The 17,345-nt window shown below is 44.4% G+C and overlaps 1 protein-coding gene across 1 annotated transcript in view; it reads left to right on the forward strand.

Moving 5' to 3' along the window:
* Window positions 1–16,471, forward strand: part of LOC135375356 (uncharacterized) — a 48,185-nt gene extending 31,714 nt beyond the window's left edge. The window contains exons 3-7 of the mRNA XM_064608077.1: window positions 3,998–4,066; window positions 6,208–6,344; window positions 7,833–7,882; window positions 8,002–8,113; window positions 16,092–16,471. Of these exons, the coding sequence (XP_064464147.1) occupies window positions 3,998–4,066; window positions 6,208–6,344; window positions 7,833–7,882; window positions 8,002–8,113; window positions 16,092–16,140 (417 nt within the window). The 3' untranslated portion in view covers window positions 16,141–16,471. The remainder of the gene's footprint in view (window positions 1–3,997; window positions 4,067–6,207; window positions 6,345–7,832; window positions 7,883–8,001; window positions 8,114–16,091) is intronic.
* The last annotated feature ends 874 nt before the right edge of the window (window positions 16,472–17,345 follow it).

The raw sequence follows: 17,345 nt of genomic DNA on the forward strand, positions 1-17,345 counted from the left end.
AACAGAGAGCGAATTCATGTCGACGCGAAGCGCTCCAATCCAGTCCCTCCCTAGAAACTTCGTGTGTTCCGTTCTAGTGAACAGAACTTCAAGCTTCTCGCTGCGTTCTCCAAAGCATACCTGAAGATGTGTCTGTCCGCGCAGCCCAATGCCAACCTTGTTGAAGTAACAGAGTTGGTATCTTGCAGGACGTATCTTAGGGCTTCCCAGTTTGAGAAAAGTCCGCTCATCAAGCAGGGTTGCGCGAGATCCGGTGTCAACTTGAAGTAGCACATTTTTTCTTGGATCCGGCAAGTCACAAACTGTCCATCTTCTTCTTCTTCTTCCTCTTCTCCCCAGGAAGATGGCCGCGATCCGCAAGGGAGATTGGCCAGGGCTAATTCAGTATGAGATGAGTGAGTGTTCTTCTGCTATGTAAACATCAGTCACGAGCTTGACCTTACGAGAGCGCCTTCTTCTTCTCGGCCTGATGCCTGATCGGCCTGATGACGTCGCTGAGGAGTTTCCGCTGCGCCACATCTTCGTAATGTGGCCCTACTTCCCGCAAGAACGGCAGTCTTCGGATCGGAAACGGCAGTCGTCTGCACTGTGGTTGGTGTTTCCACATCGAAAGCACCGAATGTTTCTGTCAGGCCTCAGTAAGTGCACCGCGTTCTTTGAGCACAGCTGCTGTGATTCAGTCGCCGCTGCCAAACAAGTTTCCGCCAACCGGAGTGCAGAATACAAGGTAAGGTCCTTTTCAAGCACAAGCCATGTCTGGAGTCGTTCGTCTCGCAGTCCAACGATGGGCGCGGTTAGCAACGAGCAGGTCCGAAGATCCGTCTCTGCTTCGTACTCGCAGCGACCAAAATAGCAGACAGACGTTCCCCCATGTAGTCCCTCACCCTTTCTTCCTCGTCTTGACGGGTAGAGAACAACTTAAGCGTCTCAAATTTGAATTTCTTCGGCGTATAGTGCTCTGAGATCCGCTTGAGAAGCTCGCTGAAGGGGACCTGGGCAACGTCGCGTGGCTGCAATGAATGAATGAAGTCGCTTGAAGACTTCTGGACTCAATGATGATATAATTATGCTGATCTTGTCTCGGTCGTCAGAAATCCTGGCCACACGCAAGGCAGCTTCGAACCTCACATGATAGAGGTTCCATTCCTCTTTGGCTGGATCATAGGTTCCTGGACTCCGAAAATGACGTATTCTTTCCTCAGGCCTCGCTGCAGCTGGTGAAGCAGGCGTCTCCGGAAGAGACACCGCTGTAACAGCTCGTCGCCAATTGCAGTGACCGGACTATGTGGGTAGTACCAGGGCCGGGCAAGATACTTCAAAAAAGTATCTTCGATGCGGATACTCGATACCCTCAAAAATTGTATTTCCGATACCGATACAAGAAACAGAACCGAATTGACTTTCGATACAGGTACTCGGTACTGTATCGTCGATACTTCGATACATAACTGAAATCCCGAATATAATACAGCTGGTGTTATGATTAGCGAAGTTTATATTACTGAAATCACAATATAATAAAGCTGGTGTTATAATTCGCGAAGTTTACATCACTGAAATAACAATATAATAAAGCTGGTAATATGATTAGGGAAGTAAAAACATTTATTCGTTATTTCTAGACCCTTTAGTGTATTTTTATAGCGCACTTTTTCTGACAGGGCTTGAACGTATCCGACCGCACGGATTTAATGAAGCTGCACTGTCTAAGCAGCTAGTCTTGTTAGAACTTTAGACTGAAGCCATGGGTACGTTGAAACAATCGCATCAATAAGCAGCCTAGCAAAAAACAATTCTTTAAGACAGTGTTCTTCGTGCGTACCGGTCTGTGAGCACTTGACTATACATACGAATAAACCTGAAACTTTTTTTTCTGCTGCTTTTATCGTTTGGTACTGCAGTACAGTGCTTCTTGCTTCTGACTTTGCTTCCTTGCTTTTTGACTTTGCTTCTGACTTGATTTTCTTAGTTGGTCGTTGTGAGTTGTGAGCTGTAGAACGGGTTACAGTGCTCAAGCTAAGCCGGCGGTTATTCTTTCCGCATGGAAGACGCGGAATCCACACTTCAAGTCAAGTAGACGTGCACTTGCGCACTGAGGAGGGGGACATCGGGCAGCGCAGTTCCAGAAGCCGTGAGGTTGGTCCTGTGTAAGGCGTTTTCGGCGCGAACGCCGTAGAAAGAGACGGAAGAGATTCTTCTGGAACGAACTAGAAGCCGCGCGCGCCCACGAGCGCGTCCCAGGGCAGGGCCCAGGGCCTCCTCTCCGGGCGACCTTGACGATGGAGCGCGCGCGCGGATGTAAGCTTCGAACGAATTTATGGTCGACATGTCTACGCCGCTGCGGCCTGGCTTGTACTACCGCCTGAGCGAGCGCCGCCGACCAACACAGCCACAACAGCCTCAATATTTGCGTCTTTTTTTAGTATCGAGTATCGTTAAAATGCACGATACACTAAAAATGTATTTTCGATACCGATACTCCGATACTCTCGTTTTTGGCTCGCGATACCTAATACCGATACACAAAATGTATCGAAAGATTGTATCGGAGATACATGTATCTGCGGTACTGCCCACCACTGTGTAGTACCTGTTAAAGGGGCACAAAACAGGTCGACGAACATTCTCCAATTATTATGCACAATGAAAGAACATAGCTCACGATATCCAAATATGAAATTCATTTGCTTCCAGCGAGTGTCTTTAACACGAAACAATGCCATTCAAAGAGCATAATCCGCGCGAGCCTCTCCTTATCCTTGGAGCCGGGTCACGTCACTATATTCCAGCGTATAGCAACACTGAATTCTAGGCGCTGGAGGTGGGGGAGATTTCGCTCTCCTAGTCAATGACGGACCCCACTGAGACAAGCTGCAGCTTGCGAGGGAACCGGTTACGGGAACATCGCGGTGACCTCGCGGAGCAATACAGCACAGAGAACATAGTGCGCATGTGAAATAGAATATCGAGGGTTTTTGGTACAGTTTGAACTGGCTACCTTGGATTGGGCAAGTGGGAATACGTTTAGAGGTGACCTCACTTCTCGATATTACAAAAAAATTAATGTATAAGCGTCCCGTATTCTAAATGGCTGAAGATGCGCGACGTCAAAATGACGTGTCGCTATTGTCGCCAGGACATCGCAGGGCGGGGCATGAGGGCGAAAGAGTGCAGTGAATATTCATTCAGTTTGGAGCCATTATTTACTTTTTTGCGACAACATTTTTTCGAAAATGTTCACCGTCGGCAACGTATCACAATGTATTTAAAAAAAGTGCGCCTCGTACACCTGTTTATTGCCCCTTTAATTGCACGGAGGCCAGCACCCGAATGCCAGCTGCCTAGCAGCAGCTCACGAGACTCGACCGTCTTCATTCTCAACATCGCTGCCGGTGGAACTGCAGCGCCACTACATTTTTTTTTTAAATTCCGTGTTAGCGCCGCGAAGCAAGGGACGTGGATAGATGGAGAGAGGACAGAAGAAAGGAGCGGCAGATAGGGGATTAGTATGCGTCCTGTTCTGACCTCAGGGCGAACTGACTGACATTCGTCTGGAAAATTTGCCGCAAAGCCCAGGGACCCCGGTGACAGGACAGCCGGTGCCGGGATTCAAACCCGCATGACTTCGCAGTCTCGGCGTGAAAAGCGACCATTCTAACGACTATGTCACGGGCTGCTACTATGCAATCACACTCCAGTGAGAGAGAGTTATATTTTGTGCACTTAATATGGCCATGTTTGAATTGTTTGAATATTAAAATTTTTCGCATCGCTGAACCGGTTCGAACCTCTATTCTTTCTCCAGAACATGTACCGAATCGATTCGCTACAACCCTCAAAAATAACGTTTTTGTAACTGTTTTCCATAGCCGCCATGGCATGGTCGATTATGAACGCAGGCTAATGCTCATTCCGAGACTCTACAGTCCTTACTGACTTGTTATGTATCTATTCTAGAGGAAGTACATTTGAATGTAAAATTCATTTAAACTTTCAGATCAACCTCCAATATCAAAATATGCAGAATCCTAGAATCAAGTTCGAATTCGTCATGTTTCACGGTCAGGTAAGAATCCGTGCACCAATGAGGCAGGTACGCTTGCGGCTTTATCAAATGTTTCAACATTTTTAGATTCCTGCTTATGCTTGAGTTTCGGGGTTCTCTTGTATTGTTATCTGGCATGTTCGGAGTTCGGTTTTGGAATTCATTATTCTCCGATAATTCTGAGTTTTTCACCGTTTATCCTTGACATTTGAGTCAACATCTGAAAGCTGCGAGAAAAATCGGCGATGGTGAAATGACACGATAAATAAGAGAGAGAGAGAGAGAGAGAGACACGTTGCCTTCAGCCATGGCTATGACTCTGTAGAGAACAGACGGTCAATGACGAATTCTACTGAAGAGACCAGGAGCGCCTCCGCACGCTTTGCACACACAGAAGTCGCAGAACTGCAACTGTGCCATTCCACGCCAAATGATGCAGAGGTGCCGCTCCCCCCCCCTCCCAGGAATGTTATGTTAATTATTTTGTAACCTTATGACTCGGAAAGCAACAACACAATGGTATTTTCTAAGATGCAGTGCTTTGCGAAAACCTATGTCGCTTTGAGCAGACATGATGGCCAGATAAGGCATGGAGCGTCTTATTTGATAGGGGAAGTTTATTTTACGGTATTTGAACTTTCACCATCGCACTCGAAGGGCTCGACGCTTCCGGCATACATGAAATTCGCAAGGTGTGTGCAAGTTTGCGATTTTTTTTTGCAATTCTTGAATTTCTTCCTCGATTTTTTTTGCAAATAGCCCCAGTATTGTTCCCTAACCACAAGAAATCCAGTCACGCGGGGGAAATGTAAGCCGCACTAAAAAAGTGAAGTTGTGAAAATTCGACAATATGCACATTTTTGACCTAAAAATTATGTATGACGAGGTCAGGATAGTAGAGTGATCAATGTGTCATTCGATGCACCGTCTTCCTAGCAAGACGTAGCAAAAAAATCTCAGACGTACTTTTTGTTAAACTCAAATAATATGTATATATATATATATATATATATATATATATATATTGAATTTAAGTCAACTTCGCAAACGTATATGCGCACTGCAGCGCACCGTAGCGAAGGAACAACTGAGCGGGTCGCTCTCAAAACACTAGACAGAAAGAAAGCACTACGCAGTCGCGTTATTGGAGAATAAATAACAATTGCGAACACGTGTTTCCCTCCTTCAACGGTTGTGCAGTAAGCGCTGATCAATCTGGCCATCTTGTGCACAGACGAAACTTTTGGCCAGCTCGCGGTGCTAGTGGGAGATAAATAAACACATGGTGAGTAGCGTTTATTCCAGCTTTATGGTAGAATATGGTTGCTTTTGCCCCTGGTGGTATCCGCCTTTCGAGTCGTTGACATGAGGAGGGCAATCACGACATGAACACTCATCAAGTACTACCTGCACAGAGTACAAGCGGTGAATGATTTCACTCAGTAAGTTCCTGGGGTGTGCCATTCTTTCTTTCATCTTTTGTGTTGTGTGTGTTTGCGTGTCAAGTCATTCCTGCATTGGTTATTATTGCAGTATTCCTACACAGATTAGCACCTTTTCGCTGTGCACTCCTCTTGCACATATATAAATGTTACTTAGTAGCTGTGATATACGATTTTTTTCGCATTGTGCGCCAAGAGTGGAAATGTACGCATAAGAGAAAAAAAAAAGTTGTCTGTCATGGGTGCTGCCACTTTCAATATCAGAGAAGCTATTTTCGGCCATTTCTCATGTGCGCACAACTATGATACTGTGTTATTCAGGTCGGGTCTACATTTACTTCATTATAGTCTTGTGTACAGGCAATAGTTATTTTGTACTTTTATGGAATAGCAAGCCGGCGTGCTGCATGGCTGACCTTTCCCCTTTTATCTTTCCTTTTCCTTTTTTTTCTGCCAATAAATCCCCCCGTCAACTGTAGACGTTTTTAACGTAGTGGCACACATATTTTACTTTAGCGCGTTACTTTCAATGTAGTTAAAAACGTGTCCCTAAAAACTTCATCAAGAGATGCGCGTGGCGCTCTATCACAGTTTGCCGTAAAAGAGAGAGCACAGGGCACGCGAGATTCCTGAAGGATGATTTTGAATGCATTATTCTGTACTTAGCAGTAAAAAACTTCAAGCCTGTGAACACCCATTTTGGATTCTCTGCTTTTACAGAACGTCCCGTTTACAAAGGATGCTCTCGTAGTGGAGGAAGGTGAAGTGAACGCTGGCAAAAGCCTTCATTCCCTCTACAACTTCACACGTACAAAAGTGCAGTTCATTCCATCAGACATCGTGTTCGTCTTTTCGGGGTGAGAGCATATCTTCCATTATCTCTTATCTTATTACCTTCCCAAATTACTATACATGGAAGGCATTTTTAAAGCAGCAGTACATTATGCCTCCCCATGACCACGCCTCTTGTACTTCAACCATCCACAGGGACTGCAACGTCAGTCGGAGAACGATCCAGTGGACACCACATATCCCAGAGAGAGACATCCCAGAAAAATCGCAAACGTCGCAGACGTATCTCTTACGTCACACGAATGTTGCAGGGATGTACACAATGGGACGTTATGTACACTCATAGCTTGTACATCCCTGCGACATCCCCTGGACATGGAGCACACGATATCTCTCAATAAGAAGAATGGCCTAATTTTAAGAAAATAAGTTCAATAAATCTGGTTCCGTTGATTTTTGAAAGATTCTGTATAGGTATACGTGGCATATGTAATGAGAGTGGTATATGTAAGTAATGCAAATATGTAATGGTTTACAAGTGCAACAGTAGGTTTGGGTCTCGAATATTCGTCCTAAGTAGCCGTGAAATAATCGCAAACCAAAAATTTAACTTGTAAGAGCATGAAACATGAGAAATAAGTAAGGACCTTAGATATCTCTATCATTCGCGTGCTTGTGTATGTACAAAATACTTACGTAAGAGCTTCAAGCAATCGGGGAAAGCTATGGCCATTACAGCTGCATCCAGCCGATTATCACATTATACACGATAGCTTGAATTGAAACACGGTATATGATAGGCAGAGACGTCAGAAATGTTAAGGAATTAAGTAGGCGTCGTTGCAGACTTAAGTAATTGCAACGAAGCATTCTCGTCACTGTTACAGATGTTTCACGCCCTACTACACTTAATCAGCGATCCTCAAACAATGTATTTCAGTATATGGTTCAATCGGTTTGCCATAGTAACTGGTATGCACGGCTAACTATGCGTGCCAATGACTGCATGACGCACTGGTTTAGATCTTCTGCTGGGAGGGGATCGTCGTCGTTTTTAGGGCCAGGGCAGTATTATTTTTGTCACGGGATGTGGTCAAGCAAGCCTCTGAAGAAAGAAGCTAGTAGGTAGTGGAACCCGAAACAAACTTTCGGTTTTCATTCCTGTGTTGTCTGTTCTTCCGAACCGATCGCTACAATTTCAATTTCAATGACGATGCATCCGATCGATTGATGCACTAGTCTACCGCAGCGCTTTTGGTAGTTTGATGAAAACATAATAGTCATCCTCGCAGTGTGGAACAAAGTTCTAACCAATGCCAACTTCATCTGCCAATCTAGCGTTTTCCTCGGTCGACCATGCGCTATACTAACGTTAATAAATCGCGAGTCGGTCTTCGAAATGTAGAGCTTGTGCAAAATACGCCTTTTATAACTAGATAACCCTTCCTTCTGATCTCGATACGCCGCCGCTTGACGGCACTTGAAGACTGTGAATCTCATGGTTAAAACTTCCTTGTCAGCTTTAAAAACATGTCACTCTCTTCATATCGCAGGCGGAAAGTATTCACAACTGGAGGGAAACAGAAGAGCTATAGTCCACAAGGTACGAAATATGAAAGTATTACGTATTCTTCTGCTATTGATATAACAACACGAGATGTTACGAATCAGCACATGGTGCTTATACACATTAAAAATATGCACTTTCTTTTCTCATTCAAGGTCTCACATGGGAGAAAGGAATATGCAACGCCAGCAAAAAGTTTGTTATTGTTAGCGATATAGGCAAGCGTTTCAGTGCTTTGCCAAATGCAGCGTTCCAGCTTGCTCGCCTGTGAGTAAACCACATACGCTCTAGTTGAAATGCTTCAGAAAACCAGAAGCACATAACAAGCTCTTAGCTAACCCTCATTCGAAAGACGACCGTTCCGTCTCCTCATCTGTTGAGTGTCAGGGACGTGCACTTTTTGTGACACCTTGCATTGTTAACAATGGCAACAAAAAGCTTATGGTTCGCTCTCGTCTCACATCGGAAATCACATGTGCAAACTGTAGATCCGGCCACCCTGCATCGTCTTCTTTATGTTCAGTGAAGACCGCCACAAAAAGACGCCAAGATCGGATATGCAGCTTCCATCTCACGCTCCCAGGGTGGTAGTGCCACCGTCACGTATGGTACAAATGAACACGACTTTCCCGCACTCCCACCTCGGCCTGCACAAGCCGAACGAAGGTTGCAGAACACCATCGCGGCGAAGTTCATCAGAAGCAGCCATCAAACACCCCCTGGTCCATCTAGGCGGATTAAACGCATTTACGCCGGTGTGACAGTACCAGGGGTGCGAAGCTGTAGTAGAAATCTATTGTAGCTGAAAACTCACGTGACCTCCGGAGCTCGACCAATGACTCAGGACTAGCCACCCTATTTTTTTTCTTTTTTGATTATGTCGTGAATGACGTAAATGACGTGTCATCCGTTTCTCTCTCACTACTTTCCTCCTCTCTGCTCTGCTTCCCGTCTTCTTTTGTTGTTCCTTTTTTTCTTCCATGCACTGTTTTTTTGTTCGCGTTTGTCGGAATGCAGTGGGAGTTACAGGAATACGACAGAGCCTTGGTTGTTTGTCACATGAAGTATTTTATTGTGCAACATACGGTTATGCAAGCAAGACGTACACAGGATGACATTAATATTGCTCCAGAATTTGCTTGAAGAAGCTTGAAAATGTCGGACTGCCTCTGGCAAGGACTGCTACTGGGAACTGGAGCTCAGTGGCTGCAAGATGAAAAAAAAAATTGTATCAGATATACGGTTATGCATGTGAAAGCTGCAATGTAAATAGAAAGAATAAAGGTGCTATTGAACGCGAAAAATAAGAGCGGTGGTAGGGTTGTGAGAAGTTCGCAGCCATGGGGTGTGATGAGCGACCTTAGTATAAAAAATACCTTTTATTGCGCTACTTCACAATGATATATTCTGACCGATTAGTCTGGCAATCTTGGCTTTGGCGCTACGTACAGAACAGCTACTAAGTCAACGCGTCGTACGAAACTTGTCGAGCGAAATCACCAAGAATCAGACTTACACTAGCGTCATACCTTTATACAGTACGACGTGAACGGGTATTTAATCATAACGTTTAGATGATATTGTTTCACGAAAAGAAATATAGTCTACCATCGTATCTGCAAAGCTACGCTGTCTGTCTCGGTCACCGCGTATTCCGGTAACTGTTAAGCAACTTATTCACAATACACGAAGTGAATGCGGTGTTGTAAGGCAACAAGCAACGACAAATGACTTACCTCTCGGCAGTCGTTGACCAGGTATCGGGTACGAGGCGTTCGGGTGCTCGAATACTTTCTACACCAAGAAGCAGAGCACAAATGTTGCGCAGGCATCTTCCCTGGCAGCTCTTCCTGTTCGAGGACACTCACATGATACAGCTTGCGTTTTTAAACAGGAAAAATCAGAACTCATAGACCAACACAACCGCTACACAACACGAGCCGTCCGAAACGGACGCCGTCGACTCCGTGGACGCCGGTTCCAACCGGCACAGCCGCCGCGCTGTCGCCTGTTCGAGCGCCCGCGAACAAATTTGAAAACGGCCAATCATCGCTCAGAAAACGAATTCATCCTCATGGGAACCAATCAGTAATCACTAGCCACCGGATGTCTCCATGACGTTCAATTTATGACGTTTTCTGACGTCCGATGACGTGACACGTATGAAGCGCCTCACTTTATCCCGCAAAGGAACTGGCGAGTTTCGGGCCCTTGACAGTACCAGCAGGCATGACAAGACAGTTACCACCATCAACCATCGAAGCTGTGCCTCCTGTGACACTTTTCTCTGCGGTGCTCGCGACAGTCAAGGCAATTGTCTCTGCATTTCCTGGAGCGTCGCAGCTGCCCGAGGTTCAAGCGCTTCTGGCATTGGAGGCATTATCTTTACCTCACCATGATGGAATTGTATAGAAAGGCTATAGCGATGCAGTTGAATCCTCGCAATCTACGTAACAAGCTCCTTGGTTTTAAATCTCATCGACAACAACACAACTTCCCTTTCATAGCTGTATGCAAACTTGGCATGGGTGCGGCACACCGCGGTAATGGATATACAATCTATCGATCTCATCAATCCTTTGAGATCAGAACAGCGTTATACGTTTGTAATGACCTCGTTACTGCACCGAAAGGGTCACTTTCTCATCGCTCTTATGATTATGTCAACTGTAAGATCCGCCTTGGGCACATGCTGTTAACAGTCGTCAGTATCCATCTACGTCCCGCGGTACAGGCTCCGTGGACTGAACTCGAACGCTTATTCAATTCACTGGAATCCCCAGCTCTCGAGCTGGGTGACTTCAATGCTCACCATACGCACGCAGGGTGTTTCAGTAACTGTGAGAAGAGAAATGAGATGAAGGTACGCTACAGAAAATTATGTGCTTTTCCTCGTTTCTGTGATTAGCAGGTACTTTTCAATATGGCCAGTATGTCTCAACCAACACCCCCTTTTCTTTTTATTTCCGCTATGCCATCAACAACATTTATTCGTAGAGAGCTATTGTCATGTTCTATAATTTCTATAATTCTTGAATGTAACTACGAAATTTGCCAAGGTGATGTAACGCTGTTTGCCAGAAAGGAGAATATTTCATGTCAAATTTACCCCATTTCTTTACGGAGTACGTTCCCTAGTACTATTTCATTTCATTTCATTTATTTAACCCTTAAAGGCCCGAGGGCATTACATAAGGGACATAGGCAAAGCAAAGCACAGTAATGCTAATTACAATGTTACAATAACAATAATAATAACAATAACAAATTACAAACAAAAAAAAGACTACGATGATGATGCATCTCATTAGTGTACAGCCTACTTTGCAACTATCAAGGTAAGTCTAGTGGTAATGAAAACACCTAACAAGTTAGTTCAGTGTTAATCTTTCAGGTGTTCTGTCAGAGACTGTTGAAAGCGTGTGTTATCTGTGATCGTCACTATACTGTTCGGCAGGTTATTCCAGAGGTCAATAGTTCGTGGTAAAAAAGAGTTTTGGAACGAGGTTGTAGAAGCATGAATTGGACAGATTTTTTTCAGGTTGTTAATGCGTGATATGGTATTGGAGTTGGTACTATGCACTATGGTATTGGAGTTGGTAATACAATGATAAGAACAATGGTAATTTGTCTATCTTTATGGAATCTGCGAGTTTCTCTGTGTTCGATTCAGCCATTACCATTGTATCAGGTGAGGTCGGGAGTAGCCCAGTAGGACGAAATAATTGATAGATGCGCTGCCTGTCTATCAGAAAAACGTTACATTCACTTTACACTCTTCGGAGTTCAGTTGACGCGGTTGAAGGGATTCGTTAAAATGGATAAAACGAACTCTATTGCGAAAGTTCTCTAAAGATGAATATATTCCTGCATATTTTCCGCACTGTTCCCTCTATTTTTGACACGATTACTACTATATCCCTTTGCCGTGAAATGTTAATTCGCTGCAGCCAACTGCCATGCTTGCATCGCAAAGCCGTAATTTGGATAGGACGTAAAAGTTTTTCGGTTCAGTGTCGACGGTATTCACTTTGAAGTTGCATACCTCCCATCGTGAGGACGCACGTCAACATAAGAAGTACACGCAGAAACAATGTCTTGTTGTTTGTGCTTTCTCGCTCCCAGACTCGGATTTTTCTTTGTGTAGATATAGGTCCTTTCTAAGCACTCTGTCACTTTTAAGTATTTTGGCACCTACAGAGAAAAGAAACTGAAACAGACACCGTTATGAGGCCCACCGATATTTCGTGCGTTTCGCAGAAAATTTAATTTTCGAAAAGCGCGGGAGTTGTGATCACGCCGCCGCCTCCGATACCAGCGTAACGCTGAATTGCGCCTATTCAAACCGCCGCCGCCGACGACCAAAAATAGTTCCAACGTCGCCGCCGATAAAAACAGCATCGGCGCACATCTCTATGGATAACTGCCGAAGGGGCTTCTGCTTGTGTGAAGGGGCCGGTTTTTTCATCTCACACGAATTAATTGCTCGCACAAAATTAATGCGAATGTTGTGTTCGGTACCAAGGGAGCGGTTCCTGTTCGGTATGATGCTCACCAAACTTTTTTCGAATCCTTCCGAAGCCTTCCTTTAAGCGGTAATAGGTAAACGACTATTCTCTGATCTCCCGCCTGTTATATATTCGTTTACGCAGACTGACGAGGACAGCCTACTGAACTTCCACCAAGTCCTGAAAACAAAAGAACACAAAATCCCTTTCAGTTAACCGTCGTTTCAGTGTTATGTTTTCGGTTTTCCATTTTTTCGGAACTTCTTTGAGTTTCAGCGAAACTGTCGGGCATAGTACCAGGTTACTTCTTGTTTTATAACGGTAGCGGTACATCGTTAGGTTACTCGACAGTATCAATATCGGTATTTCGCTTTTTTGTTACTCAAGTAACGAGCATCAATAACTCGATACCATTCTTTTTTATCGGGTGAACACTGACTCTCGCATGCAAGGCCTGATATTCCTATGAAAAATGGCTAGGAAGCAAGCGAGCTGGTGAAGATGATGCATAATGTAAAACCCCGAGACTAGGGTGTTGTGTCTAGTTCGTATTGTGTCTGTCCTTTCGTGTTCCCTAGTCTCGGGGTTTTACATTATGCTGATATTCCTGTCAATGAAGGCGGCCGCTGACACTAAGCTCAGACACAGTGTTGATTTTTCTCTTACTGATTGTAACATACTGCACTCGTTATTGCGACCCTGCATAGCAACCACTAATTGGGCACCATTTTCCTGCTATAACCTCAGAAGCAGGATGTACAGTAGCCATTCCAGAACACAGACTACAACATTCCGGCTGTATCGATAAGCTCCCAACCCAGTTTATGAGAATGAGCAGTCCTAATAAAATAGGCGCCCACTTCCGTGAAATAACGAGCAACGTTCAAGCGTATTCGACATCGAAACTGCGGATGTCTGGGCACGTTCTGTGCATGCTGTTTAACATGGCGAGCTGCCTTAGTTTCGCATAGCCTTCGTCGGCATACTTAATAGATTCGTGGCTTTATTCGTGGCGAGACTACCATGAACGCGAGAAGAGGCAGATAAATTTGCACTAAAGTCTCCCGAAATTAAATATAGTATAGACTTGATTGCTCCTGCTCTTGGACACATTTATAATTTATCCCTCCAAATAGGAACTTTCCCCGCACAATTGAAACAAGCTAAGGTCTCAGTTATTTATAAAAGTGGGGATAAAAACGATCTATCAAATTATAGACCAATATCAATTTTTCCAGTATATTGACAATGTCTCGACAGGTTTATTTACACCCGACTGCAGAAATTTTTCGAGAGACATCGAATAATAACTGACTTGCAGTTCAATTTTCAACAGAATACTTCTACAGAGAGTGCTCTATTGAGACTAAAGGATATTATAATACCCGGTTTCAAAAGAAAAAGTGCCCAACGTCAGCGATCTTAGTACATTGGCGTAAAGCATTTAACTGCTTAAATCATGGAACACTGACAAACGAATTAGAATACTATGGAATTTGGAGAGCTGCACTAGACTAATGCGATCTTATTTATCATTCAGCGAGCAGGCTGTTATTGCAGATAATGTTACACCAGATTTTGCCTGTGTCAAGTCAAGTGTGCTCCAGGGCAGTATTTTAGGACCTTTATTTTTCAAGTGCTACATAAATGGCATGGTAAATATTTATGCAATAGCTTCTAGCACAGTAGAAGTAACCTTTCTGATATATGCGGTCGACACTACGCTACTTTTATCCGGGTCATCAGTTATATAAATTGATATATTGGCACACTTATATCAATATATATGGCCACACTTTAGAAAACGTGAAAACGTGGTCAGGTTGCGACTGCTTAAGCATTAACATGAAGAAAACAAAAACAATGTTGTTTAGTCCTAGGATTGTGTCTTCTATCCAAAATAATGCTAAACGTTCCTATGACGGCAAGGAACTGAAGGCCGTGTCTTCATTTAGGACATTGGCCGTCATATTTCCGGAACATTTCACATAGACTTTGCACTGCAATTTTATTGTTAAAAAGTTAGCAATGATGACTGGAATGTTATGTAGACATCGTTATCTACATCCAGAAAATGTAAAGTTGCAAATATATAATTCACTGTTTGTTTGTAGATATAGTTATTGTTTTATGGTGTGGGGTACTACCACTGCCAGGAACATAAATGTACTATCTGTCCTGCAAGGAACAGCCTCGAAAACTATTGCTGGCTCGCGTTCTCTTGTGCATTGCAGAGAGCTTTCTAGGTGCTATAACACCGCGCCAATTTCACAGTTTTTTTGTAAATTACAAGTTGACATTAACGTATTCTCTGAGTGTTCGTAATAATCGTGCCGAATTCTTGGATTTGTGTATTCTTCAGAAACGTTCCTCTTCCTATCACCTTAGAGCTGTACAATTTGATGTACCGATGTGTAGAACTAATTACCAGAAACAGTCAATACAGTACATGTCGGCGTCTTTGTTTAATCAGCTTATAAGTACGTCAGTAGAAACGTCCTTGTTTTCTAAACGGGAATTTTCCTATTTCTTTATATCCAGGGATTAAGTGAATTTCTATTGTTCTCGTGCTTCTTCTGTGTAATTTCTCGGTAATGCTGTTGGATGATGTATTCTTCGGAGGAGAGTCTTCGCCAAGCCTTCTGGCTTCTTACTCACTCCCATCCGAAAGGAAATACAATTGAAATTAAAATATGCATGCAACTACGCACAAACCATATTCGAAATATGCACTAAAAGCCTAAATATAGATGTACAGGGTGTCCCACGCAAACACATCTTTTAAAACTACGACGGTGATTGAGCACACTATCCTGGGAAAACATTAACAGAAAATATAAGACGCAACCCAAGGTAAAGGTAGTTTGGATAGCGCCGAACGGTCAGGCCTGTATATTTCCTACTGGGAAGTACGAATTTGCTGAAAAAATCGCTCTGAGAAAAAAACAAGACGGTGCTCTCCTCGTATTAGAGAGAAACACGTCGTTGTCCACTGGCAGCAGAGCAGAGCAGCATTTCGGATCCCCGAGATCGAAAGACCGTGTTACGCTCCATGATTGCAAGCGTAGTTGTGTGAATGTGTGTTCCCAGGGGTTCAATCCTAATTTCTAATTCTCCCGACGTATTTGATTCTCGAATCCTTCGGTGCTCTTTTATGCAAGAACAACAACAACAACAAAGGAAAAAGAAGACAACTGGCGCAGTGCCAGACCCTTTGCAGGATGCTACAGCAGACGGAGGACGGCTTCTGCGCTTTGATTGAACATGAATCGCGTCAGACGTAACTACAGAAGGCTGTTATGCGTCTCGTGCAGAAACACACGTGACGTTTGACATTTTGTTCACGTCCTGTTATGGTCACTTAAAGTCAGAGTGTTCGCATATCTCTACTATGTATGTCTGCGATGTATGTGCACGGTTCCTGGCTTTTTATACCTCATACTTCGAGCACAAAATTCGGAATGCCAGCATAGACACACAAAAGAAAAGAGTATGTAGGTTAAACGGTTGGCATCTTGCTTCCAGCGCGAATATCGTAATTTGAATCCCATCCCCATATCGCTCTTGCAGTAGCACGAACGCAACGATTCCAAAAGGGAGTTAAAGTAATGCCATCGGATTTAAAAAGTCATTGTGATGCATCCTACACGATGAATACTACTTTGTAGGGAAATACCAAGCACTGATTTCTATTGCTAAGCTTACGAATACATCCCTATATAATATTATATTTCCAGATTTATCTGTACCAGTGTGCGAAAAAGATATGCTGGAATCATTCTCTGAAGCCAAGGCCGAGTGTGATGCAAGATACAGACAGGAACACAGCCCTCACTACTACAAAACTCACAGATTTGGTTCTCAACATTACAAGATGGTGGTAAGTATTGTTCCTCGTTGAAACAGGGGCTCCGAAGCAGCATTGTGATACACAGCGCAACAGTTATGTGCAGAGCTGTACGGCTAATCTCTTGACTCGCCTAGCAGCGCGCAAAACAATCGTGAAATAGCGGAGGACGCAATGTCTTGGGCGCGACAGGGCACCGAGGGACGATCGCAATAACCGGATGATTGTGTTGTGTTTCAGCCCCACGGGAGGTGGCGCGAGAAACGTCGAGTTCACGGGGCTAAGTAGTAGACGTGCTGCCCATGTCACGTCTGGACGTGTAGGTACCAGTATTTCAGTCCCGGTGTTTGCTGTGCTGGCTGAGGTGTTTGCACGGGTTTCCTCAGACGCTGTCGGACATATGTCGGCACAGTTCTTTTAGAATTCCGTTCCCTTAGATGTCGGCCCAGTGCCTACCAGCTCCGGTGGCGCAGCGGTAACGCGTACGCTTGGAGACTGGGAGGTCCGCGGTTCGAATCCGCGGGCCTGCTGTGCCGTCTGGGATTTTTCCTATGTTTCCCTCAGATGTGTAATAGGCGTATGCCGGCATAGTTCCCCTGAAGTCGGCCCATGGACGCAGCTATCCTCCCCCCGAGCGGATTCCGCTCGGTCTTCCACTTCACCCTTTCCTCTCCTCCTCTCCACCACCTTTCCCTTCCCGAGAAACATGCCGCCTAATCAGGCAGGCAGACCTCTCGGGTTCCTCCCAACGACACTCCTCCTCCTCCTCCTCCTCCTCCTCGGCCCAGTGCCTTATTTGTGACGTTGTCCACCTCTCTGAGGCCATGATGGCGAGCTCTTTCAAAGCGCCGTTGAAAGTGCTAAAATAAATCACCAGGTCGTGCAAGATCGCTGTAGTTCGGCATAGCAGATGAACGCACCTCGTTTTGGGCACAGTCGATGAATACGTTGTTACTGCACAGAAAGCCTGAAGCGAGAAATTACTTCGTAATGACAAGCATAGGAATAATTAAGAACTTAGCCGGGTAGTAGAAGTCTTCAGTTGTAAGCCTGGTGGTGTGTAGTGGCAAAACGGGTTCCCTGATAAAAATATTCATTAGCGGCTGGTGAAAGGAGTTGCCTCTTTGTATAACTGCTTACACAA

The sequence above is a fragment of the Ornithodoros turicata genome, unplaced genomic scaffold, assembly GCF_037126465.1.
Source record: "Ornithodoros turicata isolate Travis unplaced genomic scaffold, ASM3712646v1 ctg00000857.1, whole genome shotgun sequence".
NCBI classification, from domain to species: Eukaryota; Metazoa; Arthropoda; class Arachnida; order Ixodida; family Argasidae; genus Ornithodoros; species Ornithodoros turicata.